The 21,823-nt window shown below is 45.2% G+C and overlaps 1 protein-coding gene across 1 annotated transcript in view; it reads left to right on the forward strand.

The window, feature by feature from the left end:
* The first annotated feature begins 1,239 nt into the window (after positions 1-1,239).
* LOC106585483 (eIF-2-alpha kinase activator GCN1) overlaps positions 1,240-21,823 on the forward strand; it is a 37,971-nt gene continuing 17,387 nt past the window's right edge. Inside the window, exons 1-38 of the mRNA XM_014171737.2 lie at positions 1,240-1,304; positions 2,079-2,181; positions 2,293-2,356; positions 2,449-2,580; positions 2,724-2,832; positions 3,055-3,153; positions 3,295-3,429; positions 3,522-3,590; positions 3,756-3,864; positions 3,969-4,043; positions 4,129-4,257; positions 4,364-4,414; positions 4,522-4,620; positions 4,705-4,878; positions 5,027-5,179; positions 5,302-5,394; positions 5,583-5,658; positions 5,776-5,935; positions 6,140-6,329; positions 7,072-7,196; positions 7,389-7,567; positions 7,731-7,824; positions 13,002-13,115; positions 13,231-13,429; positions 13,749-13,901; positions 15,138-15,319; positions 16,665-16,745; positions 16,863-17,006; positions 17,131-17,255; positions 17,413-17,602; positions 18,792-18,862; positions 19,008-19,173; positions 19,316-19,510; positions 19,642-19,888; positions 20,000-20,121; positions 20,298-20,412; positions 20,611-20,790; positions 21,500-21,720. Of these exons, the coding sequence (XP_014027212.2) occupies positions 1,287-1,304; positions 2,079-2,181; positions 2,293-2,356; positions 2,449-2,580; positions 2,724-2,832; positions 3,055-3,153; positions 3,295-3,429; positions 3,522-3,590; positions 3,756-3,864; positions 3,969-4,043; positions 4,129-4,257; positions 4,364-4,414; positions 4,522-4,620; positions 4,705-4,878; positions 5,027-5,179; positions 5,302-5,394; positions 5,583-5,658; positions 5,776-5,935; positions 6,140-6,329; positions 7,072-7,196; positions 7,389-7,567; positions 7,731-7,824; positions 13,002-13,115; positions 13,231-13,429; positions 13,749-13,901; positions 15,138-15,319; positions 16,665-16,745; positions 16,863-17,006; positions 17,131-17,255; positions 17,413-17,602; positions 18,792-18,862; positions 19,008-19,173; positions 19,316-19,510; positions 19,642-19,888; positions 20,000-20,121; positions 20,298-20,412; positions 20,611-20,790; positions 21,500-21,720 (4,941 nt within the window). The 5' untranslated portion in view covers positions 1,240-1,286. The remainder of the gene's footprint in view (positions 1,305-2,078; positions 2,182-2,292; positions 2,357-2,448; positions 2,581-2,723; positions 2,833-3,054; positions 3,154-3,294; positions 3,430-3,521; positions 3,591-3,755; positions 3,865-3,968; positions 4,044-4,128; positions 4,258-4,363; positions 4,415-4,521; positions 4,621-4,704; positions 4,879-5,026; positions 5,180-5,301; positions 5,395-5,582; positions 5,659-5,775; positions 5,936-6,139; positions 6,330-7,071; positions 7,197-7,388; positions 7,568-7,730; positions 7,825-13,001; positions 13,116-13,230; positions 13,430-13,748; positions 13,902-15,137; positions 15,320-16,664; positions 16,746-16,862; positions 17,007-17,130; positions 17,256-17,412; positions 17,603-18,791; positions 18,863-19,007; positions 19,174-19,315; positions 19,511-19,641; positions 19,889-19,999; positions 20,122-20,297; positions 20,413-20,610; positions 20,791-21,499; positions 21,721-21,823) is intronic.

Below are 21,823 nucleotides of genomic sequence, written 5' to 3' on the forward strand. Positions count from 1 at the left end.
CTGTCCCATCGATGTGGATGGGGTGTGCTCCCTTTGCTGTTTCCTAAAGTCCAAGATCATCTCTTTTGTTTTGCTGACATTGAGTGAGAGGTTATTTTCCTGACAGCACACTCCGAAGGCCCTCACCTCCTCCCTTTAGGCTGTCTCGTCGTTGTTGGTAATCAAGCCGAGGCGTGCATGCAGTCGTGGGTGAACAGGGAGTACAGGAGAGGACTGAGAACGCACCCTTGTGGGATTGAGGATCAGCGGAGTGGAGATGTTGTTTCCTACCTTCACCATCTGGGGGCGACCTGTCAGGAAGTCCAGGACCCAGTTGCACAGTGCGGGGTCGAGACCCAGGGTCTCAAGCTTAATGTTGAGTTTGGAGGGTACTATGGTGTTGAATGCTGAGCTGTAGTCAATGAACAGCATTCTTACATTGGTATTTCTCTTGTCCAGATGGGATAGGGCAGTGTGCAGTGTGATGACTATTGCATCGTCTGTGTACCTATTTTGGCGGTAAGCAAATTGGTGTGGGTCTAGGGTAACAGGTAGGGTGGAGGTGATATGATCCATGTCTAGTCTCTCAAAGCACTACATGATGACACAAGTGAGTGCTATGGGGCGATGGTAATTTAGTTCAGTTACCTTAGCTTTCTTGGGAGACTGGGATAGGGATTGATTGAATATGTCTGTAAACACACCAGCCAGCTGTGCAGACACATGCTCTGAGGACGTTGCTAGGGATGCCGTCTGGGCCGGCCATGGAGAAAGAGAGCCCAACAGTCTTTGGTAGCGGTCAGTGTCGGTGGCACTGTATTGTCCTCAAAGCGCGCAAAGAAGTTGTTTAATTTGTCTGGGAGCAAGACATATTAAATACTATGCTCTGTAAGAATAAGAAGGTGATGAAATCAAGGGGCACAACTTTCACTTGGGGGGAATAATGTCCTCCCCACTTCTAAAACCAAACTTGCGCCCCTGGCGAAATCAACTGATACTCTTAAGCTTTTCAAATGTCTTTGAATGTAAAAGCCCTGTATGTGTTTCTGTATTTGTGCTTTCTGTTTGTTTGTGACGTTTGTGTTACAAAAATCTATACATCTCTCTTAAAGATTGTAACACATTTTAATTTGTATCCTTCAAACAGTATGGAATTTCAAATATTTTTATTTATTTAAAAATGACATAATATAATAATAAAATAAACAAACAAACAAAAAAACAGTACTTACTGTCCTTGAAGTGATGATCACTCGTATCATGAACCGGAAGTGACTATAAGTTCTCCCTAGTTTGAGACCGGCAAGATGGCAGCGGACACGCAGGTTTGTGTCGCTGATGTTTAAAATGGTGCTGATTCCTTCTCGAGGATTTGTCAACAACATACTGCTGACAAGGAAGATATGATATGAGGGATAATTCATTTATTGTGGCTGCCTGTAGGGTTTCCCGTAAAATAAATGATTTAAACATTGTCCAGCTGGCTAAGCTAGCTAGCTAACCGTTACCTGGCTAGTACAGAGTGCTGACGTTAGCCATAGGTAGCATAAATATAGTAGCCAGCTAACTAGCAGTACGTGGCTAACTAGCTAGTCAGTTTTCTCGTGGTGACCAAATCCGTTGTTTTAGATTAATCGAAACACCAACTAGATGAGTAGGTTTCAGCCAGCCTAGTTTATAATTTATTTAGCAGTTAGCGACAATGAAGCATTTCATGAAGTTGTTCTTTGTTGGCAACAGACAATTTTAGGTAGAACATATACTATACAGTACTTGTTTGCTAGCTATTATGAGAAGCCAAACACGACTGTCTTCTGAATGGCATATTGTATTTGGTGACCACACCGAAATTTGCTCAATTAAATGTTTTAATTGTTATGGGTGGTCTGATCACTTTTTGCCTGATGATGCCATAAAAATCTCTGAAGATATGTTTTCCATCTTGATAAATTGAAGACTAATTACAAAGTTACATCTTCAATCAGTGTGACATTTTTGAATATTCAGTACTATTGTTTCAAATGATTGACTTTATCCTAGATGCACACATTGCCAGGCGGCTTTCATTTGATTTTGGATGTCTGTGTGTATTGCACCAGGTTTCGGACACACTGAAGAAATTTGCTGTGAAAGTGACCACAGCCAGTGTAAGCGAGCGTAAGGAGATTCTTGGCGAACTGAAACAGTGTATTAGCGGCAAAGGTGAGGAGATCGATGCCCATTTAGTTAGTATAATTTGTTTATTTTCTGCTCTCACTCTGTTTATTTTTTGTCTTGGATTGTCAAATTAAAGCAATGTGTATGTCCTTATAGAGCTACCAGAGCCAGCCATCAAAGGGCTATGCAAGCTCTTCTGTCTCACTCCACACAGATACAGGTAGGTGCCCTTAGCCTACTGCTCTTCAGTATTCCCCAGTTATTGATTTGTTGGAAGTGTGTGTTGAGAGTTAAATGACATGTCTTCTCTAGGGATGCTGCATCTCGACGAGCTCTCCTCTCCGTCATTGGCCTACTGGCTGAGTCTCAACCTGAAATCCTAGCAACCAGCCTCCTTCACTGCCTCCTCAACTGTGGCGTCATCAGCAAGAATGGAGCACCCAGGTAGGACTTGGGGATAGGAATAGGGCTAAGACTAAATGCTTTGTATACATTTTACAGTGAGTTCTGTGAAATATTGTACTAATTTCACCACATACAGAATACCTTATTTGTGTTCCCTGTCCATCTTGTTATGGTGTTGTCAGTAAGAGCACAGGCTCGGCTGCCTTCACCGGGCTGGCCTGGACCTGCCTGTTGGTTCGCTCTGTGTTCTTGGCTCCAGAGAAAAGAGTGTGCCCCATCTGGAAGAAACTGGTAAGTGAGCAAGGAATCAGACACTGCTTATAGAAGCCATGCCTTTCACCTCCCAGCAATCACTATTTACATATATACTGTGAAACGATTTCGGCATGAATTTAGATGTCGTCAATTCCACACAGGTGATGGGATGTTAGATTTGGTTGTATAGGGACTTGTTAAGCCCTACTACTGTTTCTGCATCCACCCATCCATGCTTCACTATCTTTCCTCTGACAGGTGGAGGTACAGAGTTTACTGCTGGCTGAAGTGGTGGGAGGGGCTCAAGCAACAGCACTGAAGTCAACCCTGAAGAACCTGAACCACCTATGGAAAAAGGTAAGGGAGGTGTGGGGTTGGTATTCAAGGAACGCCAGACGGTTATAAGGAATATTTGGACACTGTCATCGTGGTCCAGTGTAAAATCTATATATTGGATTTGCTATGATTTAAATGCTTGTCTCTGCTGTTTTTCTCCAGAACCCTGGCCTGGCGGATCAGTATATAAGCACACTGTTGAGTCTGGAGCAGAACCCCAGCTCACTGGCTCTGCTGGGGGTGTGTCTGGACTTTTGCACAACTAACAAAGACATGGCCACTGTAGAGAAACACAAGGTGAGTCTTATTTGAATTCAATTAGATGAAAAATATTTCTATATAATAATAAAAAATATATATCTGTAACCAAGCCTCTATTTTGTTTTTAGAGTGCCATATTGGACCTGTATATGAAGGCAGTCCTCATGAGCAAGACTAGACCACACCAACACCTATTGGTGAGTGGCGCTGGACTGGCCCTGAAACTGCTTTTGTCAGTGAGACCCAAAGATTGGAATTCACAACCTAAAGACCTCCCATAGCCACAATTTGATGTGTATTGCAAAATATGGGTATTAGTGCTAAAACTTCTTCTCTGTAATGTGTTTTGTGTTCCTCTGCAGGACAAGAGTGGTTCCTTGCTGCGCCATGTCTCCCACTCTGAGTTCAAGGAGCTGCTGCTGCCTGCCCTGCAGAAGGCCATGCTCCGCAGCCCAGAGAACGCCATGCAGAGTGAGTACAGTAGCTAATATCACAATCAAACACAATGTTGTGTATATTACCTACTATGTATTGTAGTTTTGTCCTTTCAAGATATAATTTCCTCTCTCCTTCAGCCGTCTCCTGTCTACTGGCTTCAGTGACTCTTGACCTCAGTCAGTATGCCATGGATATTGGAAAAGGCATTGCAAGTAAGTCAGGCCTTTATATGTAGAAATGTAGCTTTTTGAGGATGTTTCTCTCTCTATGTGTGTGTAACCAGGTTGTGTGTTTCAGGTCAGCTGAAGGCCAATAATCCCCAGCTGATGGAGCAGGCAGTGCAGGCCATGCGGAACCTGGCCAAGCAGTGTAGTGACCCTAGCGCTGTACAGGATGTCATCACACACCTCTTCAGCATCCTGGGAGGCAAGGACAACTCACTTTACTATGACCTAAGAAACATTTGAGCACACATAGCACAACACCCAAGTGTAAAGTATGTTTTTGCACTAACAGAACTGTGTATTTTCAGGGTCAGAGGGGAAGCTCACAGCGTTCGGCCAGAAGATGAGTGTGCTGTCAGGTAGCGTGGTCACTATTCTTCTGTCCTTCATAACCCACACTTAGTGTGTAGTCTTGCAGACCGATGGATGTTGTTTTTTAACCCTGGTTTTGACTTGTTCTGTCCAGGTATCGGCAGCTGCAGCCATCATGCTGTGTCGGGCACCTCCAGCCAAACTCTCAGCTCTACAGTCGCTGTGCTGTTCATCCCTTATCTGCAACAAGAAGGTAAGAACTATCTCTCATTCCTTCCTCCTTCTCAATCCCTTCATCCATAGAGAGAGGTGCTCATGTTGTGTTTCTGTCTGTCAGTCCATGAGGGGACCTTGGTGCACGCAGTGGCTACGCTGTCTCAGTGGAGTGGGCGGCTGACGGTGGAGGTCCCCAAGGCTCTGCTGGACTGGTTCAAGAAGGCCTTCACCCTCAAGACCTCCACCTCTCCTGTCCGCCACGCATACCTGCAGGCCATGCTGGCGGCTTTCAAAGGTTAGTTAGTCACAGGCACTGGGCAACTGTTACCTGTGTGTCTGTGAGCTTGTCTTTGAAATGAAATAACTTGTCTGCGTGTATTGATCCAGTTCTACGGAATGCAGGATGCACAGAATCACAGCCCTGCCCTCTCTCTCCTCTCCAGGGGACACTCTGGGACAGGTCTCTGACCTCGTGCCCCTCCTTCTCCAGACAGTTGAGAAGGCTGCGGCCCAGAACTCCCAGCATGCTCTGCTCTCAGAGGGCGTGGCTGCTGCTGTTCTCCTGAGTCGACTGTCTCTGCTGGAGACCCAGACAGGTGAGAGAATTTAGGATCATGACACCCCATAATTATTGAATGTTGAGGTTCCCAGTAGGGGACAGTGCCCTTGTTCATCAGTTTAGAGACTGATAGAATGGTGTGTTTTGTTGTTACTGCAGAGGCCAAGTTGGCTGTCTTCTGGACCCTGATCCTGGATGAGAAGAAACCTTTATTCACCACAGAGAAGTTCCTCTCCCAGGCCAGTGAGGAAGGTGAGGCATAATAAACAAACAGTACACAAAACACTAATGCAGACTGTCAGTAATCGCGCAAGTGTCAAGATATGGGACGATATTGAGTATTACATTTGACATTTTTGTCATTTAGCAGACGCTCTTATCCAGAGCGACTTACATTAGTGAATGTATACATTTCATACATTAAATCTCTTTCACCCCAGCATTGTGCACAGTGATACAGCTGTGTGAGAGAATTTTCTTGGACCACTCCCACCGACTCACCAACGGCAAATCACCGTGAGTGATTGTTTTACTGTCTCAGTCGCTCTGAATTTGTATCAGCATTTTGCGTAACACATTTCCACGTTTAGTACTCTGTAGGTGTTGACTCTTTCTGCTCTCCTCACCTGTCAGGATGTACCACCGTGCCACTGTGGCGGTGCTGCTGTCTCGTAGTTGGCGTGTGCGGAAGCGGGCACAGCAGACCGTGAAGAAGCTGCTCTCCTCCCTGGGCGGCTCCGGGCTGGCCCACGGCCTTCTGGGAGAACTAAGAGTGGTCATCAACAAACACAAGGTACGAATAGTTGACTGTGAGGCACTAAGAATTTTTATAGATTTGTAGTTGCAGGTCTCACCTCAGTGGTACTATAAACTAGTAATGACTGACTTTAAATTGGGATGTTAAGTACAAATATTTTAATTGTATTTGTAGTGTAATATGAATCTCTACATTATCCCTTTGTCATTGACTATATACTGTGTCTTTGTCTTTCCCCAGGTGTTGCCTCAGGAGGTGCTGCAGACAGAGTCAGGGGAGTTGTCTGAGGTGGGCAAGGCCTACAGTCCCCCCCGTGTCCTGCTGGAGGCGCTGGGTGTGGTGTGCTCTGTGGCCGGCCAGTGGAACGACACAGCCGAGGCTGACAAGATTGCCATGGAGATCCTGGTCGTCACCCACCATCCCTCCATAGGTCTGTTCGTTTACTTGTTACTGCGCTCCACAGCATCTTTCACACTGCAGTTTGTATGAACTAGGGATGGGAAAGGTTCATCAAATATCTGAACGGATGTTAGTATTTGATTACGTGAGTGTTAATTTAGCAAGATTTATTTTTTATATATATATTTATTTTTTAGGCCTATTTTATCAAAAGCTTTGTTTAAATTATTTTACATGGATAAACCATGACATTTGAAGTGATTAATTTAATAAACTTTAGAATGTAGTTTTTATAACTGTGCGTTGAGCTACTGCTCCACATTTAACCCTCCAGGCTGCCCTGACATCGGTATGCTATTTTCCCCACTTCAAATAGCAGTTACATGCGCTCACCTAACGTTTCCACAACACCTGACACAGATCAATGCAAAACACTCATAACATTTCATGTTTTAGTTTTGTATTAACACTTGCAGTGTTTTAAAATGATATGCAGAATCTTTTTGTAACAATCAGTTCTATCATGGCAAATCTTCTTTCGTTGTTGCTGTTAGCCAAACTACTGGAGAAAAGCAGCATGGCTCCTGTTTACCTCTGCCATGTGCATTTGCGTCGTTCTGATTGGTCAAGATTCAATAGCAAAGAGCTTTTCTTTTTTTGAATTTCGATTATTTGGATTTCTGAACAATGATGATATTACTTGAAATGCCCATCCCTAGTATAAACCCACTACTAGTACTGACATCTTTCCCCCCTCCTCTCCGATGATGCAGTTGAAGCTCGACCCGGTTTCTGGCCGTACCTGCTGTCCAGCATGAACATCAAGGCCGACGAGTTCATAGACAAGAACCTGGATGACATTCTGCCACGGCTGTTGCAGGCCAACGCTGACAATCAGGTCAGAACATAGTTTACATATTGACATCCTTACATCAGATGTACACATACAATACACATACATACTTACACTCACAGCCAAGGGATGGTTGAGGCCTACATTTGCTCTCGGTGATTGGATGAGACAAGCCTATGGTCCAACTTGTCATGTACTCTTATTGGCTGACTGATGGTCGTCCTCTTGTTTCACCAGGCTATAAGGAATGCGGTCGGTGCCCTGTCCGGTCTCTCTCCCATCAAGCTGCTGCCACGGGTGATGGAGCATGTGACACAGTGGCTGTCCAATCCGGCGCTGCGGCAGGTCACCAGGGAGGAGTATGCCATCATGCTCACCCCTGAGGGAGAGCTGTATGACAAGAGCATCATCCAGAGGTAGGACACTAATACAGTGTAAGAGCTGTTCTGTGGGTTTCACATTGTAGTCAGCAAGAATGCTTATCATTGTTTCAAAGACCTTGGCTATGTTGATTTCTTAGTTAAACGCAACAAAGGCTTGTTTCAACATTTCATTCTCTTCCTCCCGTGTCCTGTGCAGTGCCCAGCAGGAGAGCACTAAGAAGGGCAACATGAAGAGGGAGAACAAGGCCTACTCGTATAAGGAACAGATCATAGAGCTTGAGCTGCAAGAGGTGAGACTATGGGGGGCTATGATTGATAAACTAGATGGAGAGAGGATTGTTAACTGTTGCACTCCTACCTCTTACCTTATTACTGTACAGTGCCTTCAGAAAAATATTCACACCCCTTGACTTTTTCCACATTTTGTTGTTACACCCTGAATTTAAAATGGATTCAATTTAGATAAAAATAATTCACTGGTACACACAATACTCCATAATGTCAAAGTGGAATTATGTCCCTCAGTCGAGCAGTGAATTTCAAACACAGATTCAACCACAAAGGCCAGGGAGGTTTTCCAGTGCTTCGCAAAGAAGGGAACATATTGGTAGATGGGTATAAATCAAAAAGCAAACATTGAATATCCCTTTGAGCATGGTTAAGTTAATTACACTGTGGATGGTGTATCAATATACCCAGTCACTACAATTTTTTAAATGTAACTTTTATTTAACTAGGCAAGTCAGTTAAGAACAAATTCTTATTTACAATGACAGCCTACTAAAAAGGCAAAAGGCCTCCGGCAGGGCCTGGGATTAAAAAATAATAATGATACAATATAAATATAGGACAAAACACACATCACACCAAGAGAGACAACACAACACTACATAAAGAGAGACCTAAGACGACAACATAGCAAGGCAGCAACACATGACAACACAGCATGGTAACAACATAACAACAACATGGTACAAACATTATTGGGCACAGTCAACAGCACAAAGGTCAAGGAAGATACCGGTGTACTTCTTAACTCCGTAGCCAGAGAGGAATGAAACTGCTCAGGGATTTCACCACGAGGCCAATGGTACATTTAAAACGGTTAGAGCAGTGGTGACCAGCCATTTCTGAGTCAAGATCACTTTCACAGTCAAAAAGCAAGCTGAGATCTACTGCTCAGATGTATTTTTTTACATTAACCTCACACAAAGAGTTTAATAGGAATGAGGTTTGGGCAGTAGGCCTAATACATTATCACAGCATATTAGATATATGATTGGCCTGCCAATATTGTTAATCAGACCATATTATTTTCAAAACTCGAGCTTTGATAACAAAATAGATCAGTTGGTTTAGCACTTGTGAGGCACTGTGGAGCATGAATTGAAATCATTTGCTTTTTTATTTTACTGGACTGATGGAACCTGCATCTGATGGTCAACGAGGTCAAATCACGGCGTCCGTGATCTTCAGGTCGAAAAATCGGAGCTCTAGAAAGATCCGAGTTTCCGACTTTGAATTCCGAGTTGGATGACGGTTCAAAACAACTTTTCACAACCGCTTCTCACAGTCCCTGCTCTCTCCTTCCCTTCCTCCAGTGAGACTGATCAGAGAGAGGGGACGCCGTTTTCTACCTGTTGGCGAAACTCATGTCGCACCGCATCTGCCTCATGCACAAATTCATGTTGTTCCTATGATCAGAGAAAGTTAAATATTCCTTAATATCGACACAACGAGCTGCTAATAATAATAAAACGTAGGGCTATCGATACTCGGCTACTCATTCATTGCAGCTGCAGCCCAAGCGGAAATACGGAGAAGTGTGTTTTGTTATAGTGTTAATAGTAATAACTCAGTCATAAAAACAGCAGCTCTTTGCTGTATCCGTTGACAGTCTCTCTGTGGTCGTGGTTTTAAAAGTTATTAAATCTTACGTAGGCTAGTAGCCTATTAAACGTGGCTGTGGCCAGGGTCATGGAAGCTCTGTAACCATAGTGATTTGAGCTATCCGATTGGGCAGCACAGTAGGTGCTCTAGATTGTCACAGATTTGCCGGTGTGCCGGACTTCAGAATCAAGTGCACCTACCGGCAACAGCTCAACACAATTTTAAAATATGAGCGCAAGCCTCGCTCGTTGGCTTTCTACAGAAATATTTGATGATGGACTAGGAATGCCTTGAAGGTTGACGACCACTGGGTTAGAGTTGAATGGCTCTGATAGGACTGAAGATAGATCAACAACATTGTATTTACTCCACAATACTTACCTGATTGAGACAGTAAAAGTGAATCCTGTACAGAATAAAAATATTCCAAAACGTCAGTGGTTGAAAAAACAACAACAATTGTCATACTTCAGTTAAAGATGCCTTAATAGAAAATGACTAAAGTGAAAGTCACCCAATAAAATACTACTTGAGTAAAAGTTAAATATCCTTAAGTATCAAAAGTAAATGTAATTGTAAAAATATACTTAAGTATTTCAAGTGTGAATAATTTCGAATGGCCTATATTAAGCAAACCAGATGGCACCATTTTCTTGATTTGTTTATTTACGGATAGGCAGGGGCACACTCCAACACATCATTTACAAACAAAGCAGCATACCAACCTGCATCTGACTGCTGGCTTGCTTCTGAAGCTAAGCAGGGTTGGTCCCTGGATGGGAGACCAGATGCTTCGGGAAGTGGTGTTGTGGGGCCAGTAGGGGGTGCACTTTCCTTTGGATGGAAAACCCCCCCCTTTGGATGGAAACCCCCCCCTGTGCCCCAGGGCAGTTATTGGGGGACGTTAAATGGGTGTCCTGACTCTGTGGTCTCTAAAAGATCCCATGGCACTTATCGTAAGAATAGGGGTGTTAACCCCGGTGTCCAGGCTAAATTCCCAATCTGGCCCTCACCATCACGGTCACGTAATCATCACCAGCTTCCAATTGGCTCATTCACCCCCCCCCTTGCCTGTAACTATTCCCCAGGTCGTTGCTGTAAATGAGAATGTGTTCTCAGTCAACTTACCTGGTAAAATAAGGGTTAAATTAAGTCTGCCAGATCAGAGGCAATAGGGATGACCAGGGATGTTCTCTTGATAAGAGCATGAATTTGACAATTTTCCTGTCTTGCTAGGCATTCAAAATGTAATGTACTTTTGGGTGTCAGGGAAAATGTATGGAGTAAAAATAATGTTATTTTCTTTAGGAATGTAGTCAAGTGAAAGTTGTCAAATATAAATAAAGTAAAATACAGATATCCAAAAAAATGACTTAAGTAGTACTTTAAAGTATTTCTACTTAAGTACTTTACACCACTGCAAAACATGCATCCTGTTTGCAATAAGGCACTAATGTAAAAATGTGGCAAAGCAATTCACTTTTTTTCCTGAATACAAAGTGTGATGTTTGGGGAAAATCCAATTCTACACATTGACTACCACTCTCCATATTTTGAAGCACAGTGGTGGCTGCATCATGTTATGGATATGCTTGTAATTGTTAAGGATTGAGGAGTTTTTCAGGATAAAAAATAAATGGGATGGAGCTCAGCACAGGCAAAATCCTAGAGGAAACCCGGTTCAGTCTGCTTTCCACCAGACACTGGGAGATGAATTCACTTTTAAGCTAGACAATAACCTAAAACACAAGGCTAAATCTACACTGGAGTTGCTTACCAAGAAGACAATGAATGTTTGACTTAAAGCTACTTGGAAAATCTATGGCAAGACCTGAACATGGTAGTCTAGCAATGACCAACAATCTCTTTGATAGAGCATGAAACATTTTGAAAAGAAAAATGGGCAAATGTTGCACAATCCACTTGTGGAAAGCTCTTAGAGACTTACCTAGAAACACTCACAGCTGTAATCTCTGCCAAAGGTGAAGTATTGGCTACTTTAATTTTCAATACATTTGCAAAAATGTCTAAAAACATGTTTCACTTTGTCATTGAGGTATTGTGTGTAGATGGTTGAGATTGTAATTTTTTTAGTCCATTTTGAATTCCGGCTGTAACACAACAAAGTGAAATAAGTCAAGGGGTATGAATACTTTCTGAAGGCACTGTATATGGGCTAATAGATGCAGGAGCATATTGGTACTGTTTGATGATCCTCTGTTATCAGAGAATGTAAACTGAACAAAAATATAAGCGCAACATGCAACAATTTTGACTGAGTTACAGTTTATATAAAGAAATCAGTCAATTGAAATAAATTCATTAGGTGGTTATCTATGGATTTGTCATGACTGGGAATACAGATATGCATCTGTTGGTCATAGATACCTTTAAAAAAAATGGTTGGGGCGTGGATCAGAAAACCAGCCAATATCTGGTGTGACCACCATTTGCGTCTTGCAGCGTGACACATCTCCTTCGCATAGAGTTGATCTGGCTGTTGATTGTGTCCTGCGGAATGTTGTGCCACTCCTCTTCAGTGGCTGTGCGAAGTTGTTGGATATTGGCGGGAACTAGCACACATTGCTGTACACGTTGATACAGTGCATCCCAAACATGCTTAATGAGTGACATGTCTGGTGAGTATGCAGTTGTGTTCATTGTCCGCAGCTTATCCCTGCTCATAACAAAACCCCACCGCCAAGAACGGGTGCACTCTGTTCACGACGTTGACATTGGCAAACAGCTCGCCCACATGATGCAATACACGCTGGCTGCCATTGGCCCGGTACAGTTGAAACCGTGATTCATCCACGAAGAGCACACTTCTCCAGCGTGCCAGCGGTCATCGAAGGTGAGAATTTCCCCACTGAAATCGGTTATAACGCAGAACTGGTGAGGACAACGAGCACGCAGATGAGCTTCCCAGAAATGGTTTCTGACAGTTTGTGCAGAAATTCTTCAGTTGTGCAAAGCCACAGTTTCATCAGCTGTCTGGATGGCTGGTCTGACGATCTCGCAGGTGAAGAAGCCGGATGTGGAGGTCCTGGGTTGGCGTGGTTACACGTGGTCTGCGGTTGTGAGGCCAGTCGGATGTACTGCTAATTCTCTGGCAACAGCACAGGTGGACATTCCTGCGGTCAGCATGTCAATTTCATGCTCCCTCAACTTGAGACATCTGTGGCATTGTGTTTTGTGACAAAACTGCACATCTTAGAGTGGCTGAGATATTGTCTCCAGCACAAGGTGCACCTGTGTAATGACCATGCTGTTTAATCAGCTGCTTGATATGCTACACCTGTCAAGTGGATGGATTATCTTGGCAAAGATGGAAATGCTCACTAAAAGGAATGTAAACAAATTTGTGCACAAAATTCAAGAGAAATAAGCTTTTTGTGCTTATGGAAAATGTACAGGATTATTTATTACAGCTCATGAAACATGGGACCAACACTTTACATGTTTTGAATTTTTGTTCAGTATAATAGGTCTAACTTTAATTACGATTGAACCATCATTAATTGAAGAAAGTAGAGTTATCATGAAATGAACACGGTGATTTCTATGTCTGTTTTAGGAGATCAAGAAGAAGAAAGGCATCAAAGACGAGTTGCAGCTGACCAGCAAACAGAAGGAGATGATGCAAGCCCAGCTGGAGAAAGAGTCCTCCATTCGCAAGAGACTACAAGGGGTACGGCCAGACACTTTAACATTTTTCACACTTATCCAGTTTCTCAAACGTTAAACTCGAGACATTGACATAATGTTCCTGTTGTTTGATCGATGGACTGTTGTGTGGTTGTCAGCTGGACATGGAGCTGCAGTGTGCGGTGGGTCTGCTGGAGGCAACGTTGATCCAGAAGCCTCCCCAGATCTCATGGCAGCTCCCAGGGGTCCTCCAGGTCCTACTGCCCCTCCTCCACTCCCCCCTGGCTGCCCCACGCCTGCAGCAGGCCTTCCTCGACATAGGAGCCTGCCTCATGCCCACGGAGCTGCACTACCTGGGTACGTGTAATATATTCCATTTGTAGACACTTTTATCCAAAGCATAGACTAATACTCGGTAGAGCTTTCCTCTCACTTCCCTCATATGTCCTTGTTCACACACCTTCACAGATCTGACAGGACTGGATAGGAGAAAATAACATGGAAACTCCACCTAGCCTACATGAAAACTATGTGGAGTTATTGCTTGTACCTATCCAGTTGTCTCTGATCTTTAAATGGGAGTGAACAAAGATAAAGTGGAGGGAAAAACGTTCTACTTCCTGTGATAAAACTTCCTCTTACCTCCTGCATGTTCTACTCATGGTCTTCTCCACAGCTGTGCTGGTGGGCAGGGTGACACTGCGCCTGATGAAACCTGAGTGTGATCTGGACGAGGCCTGGGGACAGGAGGATCTAGAAACAGCCACCCAGCGCACTGTCGGGCTGCTGCACATGCACACTGTCCCACACAGAGAGGGCAAGGCTGGTGGTGAGTACACTGTCCCACACAGAGAGGGCAAGGCTGGTGGTGAGCACACTGTCCCACACAGAGAGGGCAAGGCTGGTGGTGAGTACACTGTCCCACACAGAGAGGTGCAAGGCTGGTGGTGAGTACACTGTCCCACACAGAGAGGGCAAGGCTGGTGGTGAGCACACTGTCCCACACAGAGAGGGCAAGGCTGGTGGTGAGCACACTGTCCCACACAGAGAGGGCAAGGCTGGTGGTGAGCACACTGTCCCACACAGAGAGGGCAAGGCTGGTGGTGAGTACACTGTCCCACACAGAGAGGGCAAGGCTGGTGGTGAGTACACTGTCCCACACAGAGAGAGCAAGGCTGGTGTCGAGCACACTGTCCCACACAGAGAGGGCAAGGCTGGTGGTGAGTACACTGTCCCACACAGAGAGAGCAAGGCTGGTGTCGAGCACACTGTCCCACACAGAGAGGGCAAGGCTGGTGGCGAGCACACTGTCCCACACAGAGAGGGCAAGGCTGGTGGTGAGCACACTGTCCCACACAGAGAGGGCAAGGCTGGTGGCGAGCACACTGTCCCACACAGAGAGGGCAAGGCTGGTGGTGAGCACACTGTCTTGTCCCACACAGAGAGGTCAAGGCTGGTGGTGAGCACAGTGTCCCACACAGAGAGGGCAAGGCTGGTGGTGAGCACACTGTCCCACACAGAGAGGGCAAGGCTGGTGGTGAGCACACTGTCCCACACAGAGAGGGCAAGGCTGGTGGTGAGTACACTGTCCCACACAGAGAGGTCAAGGCTGGTGGTGAGCACACTGTCCCACACAGAGAGGGCAAGGCTGGTGGTGAGCACACTGTCCCACACAGAGAGGGCAAGGCTGGTGGTGAGCACACTGTCCCACACAGAGAGGGCAAGGCTGGTGGTGAGCACACTGTCCCACACAGAGAGGGCAAGGCTGGTGGCGAGCACACTGTCCCACACAGAGAGGGCAAGGCTGGTGGTGAGCACACTGTCCCACACAGAGAGGGCAAGGCTGGTGGTGAGCACACTGTCCCACACAGAGAGGGCAAGGCTGGTGGTGAGCACACTGTCCACACAGAGAGGGCAAGGCTGGTGGTGAGCAAACACACATACACAGAGAGAGGAGAGGGCAAGACTGGTGAAGAAACACGGACACAATACAGACACAAATCAACGACATCAACATTGTGATTATACCTGCTGGTGTCCTAATGCGCTCATCCTGTTGTTTCAGACATGGCTCCACTGTCTGCCCCAGCCTTCTCCTTCTGTTTCCCCCTGCTAAACACCGTGCTCAGGGACTCCTCAGGCAGCACTGAGGAGACGGAGAGCATGCAGGTCCGTGCCCTGCAGGTCATCAATGTGCACGCTCAACTTCGCGCTGAGGTTGACACCACAGACATACTCATCGATGAGGTAAGAGTTGATCAAGTTTATCGTCTCAGTGTGTTGTCACATCTCTTTGTCTGAGGCATACTCCTACCAATGTATAATACTCTTACCAATGTATAATACTCTTACCAATGTATAATACTCTTACCAATGTATAATACTCTTACCAATGTATAATACTCCTACCAATGTATAATACTCCTACCAATGTATAATACTCCTACCAATGTATAATACTCCTACCAATGTATAATACTCTTACCAATGTATAATACTCTTACCAATGTATAATACTCTTACCAATGTATAATACTCCTACCAATGTATAATACTCTTACCAATATATAATACTCCTACCAATGTATAATACTCTTACCAATGTATAATACTCTTACCAATGTATAATACTCTTACCAATGTATAATACTCTTACCAATGTATAATACTCCTACCAATGTATAATACTCCTACCAATGTATAATACTCCTACCAATGTATAATACTCCTACCAATGTATAATACGCTTACCAATGTATAATACTCCTACCAATGTATAATACTCTTACCAATGTATAATACTCTTACCAATGTATAATACTCCTACCAATGTATAATACTCTACCAATGTATAATACTCTTACCAATGTATAATACTCCTACCAATGTATAATACTCCTACCAATGTATAATACTCCTACCAATGTATAATACTCTTACCAATGTATAATACTCCTACCAATGTATAATACTCCTACCAATATATAATACTCCTACCAATATATAATACTCCTACCAATATATAATACTCCTACCAATGTATAATACTCCTACCAATGTATAATACTCTTACCAATGTATAATACTCCTACCAATGTATAATACTCCTACCAATGTATAATACTCCTACCAATATATAATACTCCTACCAATGTATAATACTCCTACCAATGTATAATACTCCTACCAATGTATAATACTCTTACCAATGTATAATACTCCTACCAATGTATAATACTCCTACCAATGTATAATACTCCTACTAATGTATAATATTCCTACCAATGTATAATACTCTTACACATGTATAATACTCTTACACATGTATAATACTCTTACACATGTATAATACTCTTACACATGTATATAATACTCTTACACATGTATATAATACTCTTACACATGTATATAATACTCTTACACATGTATATAATACTCTTACACATGTATATAATACTCTTACACATGTATATAATACTCCTACCAATGTATAATACTTTTCTCTTCCTGCACTCTCCACTCTATTAATGGCTGGCCATCATGGACAAAGGGCTTATGTTTGTATGACTTGTCTCTCTGTTTTGTCTCTCAGAATGGTCCTGAGCTGCTACCTCGTTTCAGTATGCTGCGTCTCCTGACCAGAGTCATCTCCACTGCAGCACCCAGACTGCAGGTACACACTTCAGCACCATGCTTCTACCACATTTACAGACTAATAGTAACCAGTAGAGCTCTCACATACGTTTATACACTGTGTCTGAGTGTAGATCTGTAATTGTGTGTGTTTCAGGTGCTGGCGTCCCAGTGTCTGACAGCAGTGTGTGCCAGTGGAGGAGGAGAGAAGGGCTGTGCTCTGGCTGAGCAGGATGAGATAGACGTCCTGCTGGAGGCTTTGCTCTCCCCCTGCTTCTCTGTCAGAGACGCTGCCCTCAGGGTGAGGAAATAGTGTGTGTGTGTACTGTGTGTACTGTGTGTACTGTGTGTACTGTGTGTACTGTGTGTACTGTGTGTGGGTCTTTGGATGTGTGTTAATGTCCCACCTCTCTCTCTCTGTCCAGGGCCTGTTGGAGATGGAGATGGCTCTGCCTACAGAAAGTACAGATGCCAATGGTCTGCGTGTTCTCCGCAGGCTGTGGGTGTCCAGGTTTGATGTGGAGGAGGAGGGCAGGACCCTGGCTGAGAAGTGAGTAGCTAACGTCTCCTCTATGTAATACTTAGCTAGTTGAATATAGCTCCCGTCTTCAAAATGACTTTGCTTTCGAGAAGTAGCACGTCTCCCCTCTCATGTAGCGTAGCTGCTGTGACTGACCATACCTCTCTGCTCCCCTTCTCTCCCCCAGGCTGTGGCAGGCTCTGTGTCTGGAGCTGGTCCCTGAGCTGTGCTCTCTGCTCATCGGAGATGTGACCCACCATGAGGAGGCTGTGCGTACTGCCGGGGCCGAGGCTCTGTCCAGTGCCATCAGCGAGTACCGCGACCAGTCCCCCGCTGTCCTGGGCCAGCTCAATGAGCTCTACCACCAGAAACTCTACGTGAGTCTCCCTCACCCATGGCCCTCCTATCACAGCTCAGGAATAGCCACTAGTCGGGTATCAGGAGTGGTGTGTTGTAAGATACACTATATATACAAAAGAATGCGGACACCCTTTCAAATTTGTGGATTCGGCTATTTCAACCACACCCATTGCAGACGGGTATAAAGTTGAGCACAGAGCCATGCAATCTCCATAGACAAACATTGGCAGTAGAATGGCCTTACTGAAGAGCTGTGACTTTCAACATGGCACCGTCATAGGATGCTACCTTCTCAACAAGTCAGTTCTTAAAATGCTGTTATGGTGAAGTGTAAACGGCTCAGCCGCGAAGTGGTAGGCCACACGTGCTCATAGAACAGTAACGCTGAAGCGCATAAAATCATCTGTCCTCGGTTGCAACACTCACTACAGAGTTCCAAACTGCCTCTGGAAGCAACTTCAGCATAATAACTGTTCGTCGGGAGCTACATGAAATTGATTTCCATGGCCGAGCAGCCGCACACAAGCCTAAAATCACCATGCGCAACGCCAAGCGTCGGCTGTAGTGGCGTAAAGCTCGCCGCCATTGGACTCTGGATCAGTGGAAACGCGTTCTCTGGAGTGATGAATCACACTTCACCATCTGGCAGTCCGACAGGCGGATCTGGGTTTGGTGGATGTCAGGAGTACGCTACCTGCATAGTGCCAACTGTAAAGTTTGGTGGAGGAGGAATAATGGTCTGGGGCTGATTTTCATGGTTCGGGTTAGGCCCCTTAGTTCCAGTGAAGGGAAATCTTAACGCTACGGCGTACACTGACATTGTAGATAATTCTGTGCTTCCAACTTTGTGGCAACGATTTGGGGAAGGCCCTTTCCGGTTTCAGCATGACAATGCCCCTGTGCACAAAGTGAGGTACATACAGAAATGGTTTTTCGAGATCGGTGTGGAAGAACTTGACTGGCCTGCACAGAGCCCTGGCCTCAACCCCATCGAACACCTTTGGGTTGAATTGAAACGCTGAATGTTCCAACATCTAGTGGAAAGCCTTCTCATAAGAGTGGAGGCTTTTATAGACGCAAAGGGGGGACCAACTACATATTAATGCCCATGATTTTGGAATGAGATGTTCAATGACCAGGTGTCCACATACTTTTGGTCATATAGTGTAGAACCATGGTCAATGTGAAACTGTTGTCTTTTTACAGAGACCTCCTCCTGTCCTGGATGCTTTAGGACGAGTCATCTCTGAACAACCACCTGACCAGTGGGAAGCCAGGTAAGCGAACACTCAGCCACTCAACAATGTCGATACCACTCTTATTCCAGTGTATAGGACTGGGTGGTGATGATAGCTTTCCAGATTCTGTGTTTAAGTGGCACCACCTTGTGTATGGTGTCTAAGGGTGTGTTGGTGTCTGCAGGTGTGGCATCGCCCTGGCTCTGAACAAGCTGTGTCAGTATCTGGAAGAGCCCCAGGTTACTCCTCTCTTCCTGTTCTTTGTTCCTGACGCTCTGAATGACCGTCACCCTGAGGTGCGGCGCTGCATGCTGGACGCTGCCCTCTCCGCCCTCAACACACACGGAAAGGTACCAACACTCTTTATATACTCTAGACAGCCACACCCTTCTCCTGGCACCCAATGCAACTGCTCCTCTCTCAATGGACTCCTTTCAACTCAATACAGTACATCCCTTTTCTTTCTGAGCAGTGTGTTGTGTTGTGTTGCAGGACAATGTGAGCTCCCTGCTCCCCGTCTTCGAGGAGTTTCTGAAGGACGCCCCCCAGGACGCCAGCTACGACTCAGTCCGCCAGAGTGTGGTCATCCTAATGGGCTCTCTGGCCAAACATCTGGAAAAGAGTGACCCCAAGGTCAAACCCATTGTGGCCAAGCTCATTACAGCACTCTCCACACCCTCACAGCAGGTACTGGAACAATCTGTCACATTATTCGCTATAGGTTTCATCTTGATTTCTAGAACCTATATGCATTGACCTTTACAATCAAATGCCTGCTTATTGTAATCGTTGCCTTATTTGTCTCTTTGCTCCCTCAGGTCCAGGAGTCTGTGGCTAGCTGCCTGCCCCCTCTGGTCCCTGCCATCAGGGAGGATGCTGGGGGGATGGTGCGGAAGCTGCTGCAGCTGCTGCTGGAAAGTGACAAGTACGCTGAGAGGAAGGGCGCGGCCTACGGTCTGGCAGGCCTGGTGAAAGGCCTGGGAATCCTGGCCCTCAAACAGCAGGACATCATGAGCACCCTGACCGATGCCATCCAAGACAAGAAGAACTTCAGACGCAGAGAGGGTCAGTGACTCCTCGCCAGTAGCTTAACCTCGCTGGTCTCTGTGGTTTAGTTTGTTCTCCCGCTATCTGTGCCTGTGATTTTTAACACCACTCTCTCTCGGTCTTCTCCAGGTGCCCTGTTTGCCTTTGAGATGCTGTGCAACATGCTGGGGAAGCTGTTTGAGCCCTATGTGGTCCACGTGCTGCCCCACCTCCTGCTCTGCTTCGGGGACGGGAACCAGTATGTCAGAGAGGTACTGTTAACATTACAAGCTTCTCATTTCAATCCCACCTACCTTCTCTCTCTCTCTCTCTCCTGTTTTCTCTTACACTTCTCACTCAACACTATTTTTCTACCTAATAATTCTCACATTCACTCACACGTTTTGTTGTGCATTACGCTCTAAGTAACGTCTTTGCCCTTTCCCAGGCTGCAGATGACTGTGCCAAGGCGGTGATGAGGAACCTGAGTGCCCACGGGGTGAAGCTGGTGCTGCCCTCCCTGCTGGTGGCTCTGGAGGAGGAGTCCTGGAGGACCAAAGCAGGTGAGGTTCCGCCCACTGCATCATGGGCCTTTTTTTTAGAGAGCTGTGCCATGTTATCCCAAATGATAGGATCGAACCATTCAGCAATCACCTGATGGTAACCACATCCTTGTCCTCCCTTCCTTGGCCCCTACTCTGCTCCCCATTCATCTCATCTTTCTCTCTTCTTAATCCTTCTACTCTCGTTTCCTCCTCCAGGTTCTGTGGAGCTCCTGGGGGCCATGGCATACTGTGCCCCTAAGCAGCTGTCCTCCTGCCTGCCCAGCATTGTGCCCAAGCTGACCGAGGTGCTGACTGACTCCCATGTCAAAGTGCAGAATGCCGGCCAACAGGCCTTACGACAGATCGGCTCTGTTATCCGCAACCCTGAGATCCTGGGTAGGAGGGTTATGCTCAACTCTGAGCTTTAGCTATAGGAATGTGGGGAAAAGCAGTTAAAGCAGAATGTACAGTTGTGTGGAAGTAATTAAGTGAAAATACTTTAAAGTACTACGTTTTTTGGATATCTGTAGTCTACTATGTATATTTTTGTCAACTTTTACTTCACTACATTCCTAAAGAAAATAATGTACTTTTTACTCCATACATTTTCCCTGACACCCAAAAGTACTCGTTACATTTTGAATGCTAAGCAGGACAGGAAAATTGTCTAATTCACACACTTATCAAGAGAACATCCCTACTTCCTCTGATCTGGCAGACTCACTAAACACAAATGCTTCATTTGTAAATGATGTCTGAGTGTTGGAGTGTGCCCATGGCTATCAGTACATTTTAAAAACAATAAAATGCTGCTGTCTGGTTTGCTTAATATAAGGAATTTGAAATGATTTACACATTTTGATACTATATTTTAGCAATTACATTTACTTTTTACACTTCCGTATATTTAAAACCAAATACTTTGACTTTACTCAAGTAGTATTTTACTGGGTGACTCACTTGAGTAATTTTCTATTACAGTATCTTTACTTTTACTCAGGAATGACAATTTGGTACTTTTCCCACCAATGCATCTGTAGGGGTAATACAGATGGCGATTGGTATTTTAGGGTAGTTACTAACAGTGTTTCTGTCCCCCTCTCAGCCATAACCCCCATCCTGCTGGATGCCCTCACTGACCCCTCCCGTAAGACCCAGAACTGCCTGCAGACGCTGCTGGACACCAAGTTTGTCCACTTCATCGATGCCCCCTCCCTGGCCCTCATCATGCCCATCGTCCAGAGGGCCTTCCAGGACCGCTCCACTGACACTCGCAAGATGGCCGCTCAGATCATCGGCAACATGTACTCCCTCACTGACCAGAAGGTGCGTAGCAGCCCTGGGATATTGAGTTGCATTGTACTACAATTAATCTTCTCAAAATGCTCTACTGTTTATAATGTATGTGTTTCTAGTGATTGACACAATG

The sequence above is a fragment of the Salmo salar genome, chromosome ssa24 (assembly GCF_905237065.1).
Source record: "Salmo salar chromosome ssa24, Ssal_v3.1, whole genome shotgun sequence".
NCBI classification, from domain to species: domain Eukaryota; kingdom Metazoa; phylum Chordata; class Actinopteri; order Salmoniformes; family Salmonidae; genus Salmo; species Salmo salar.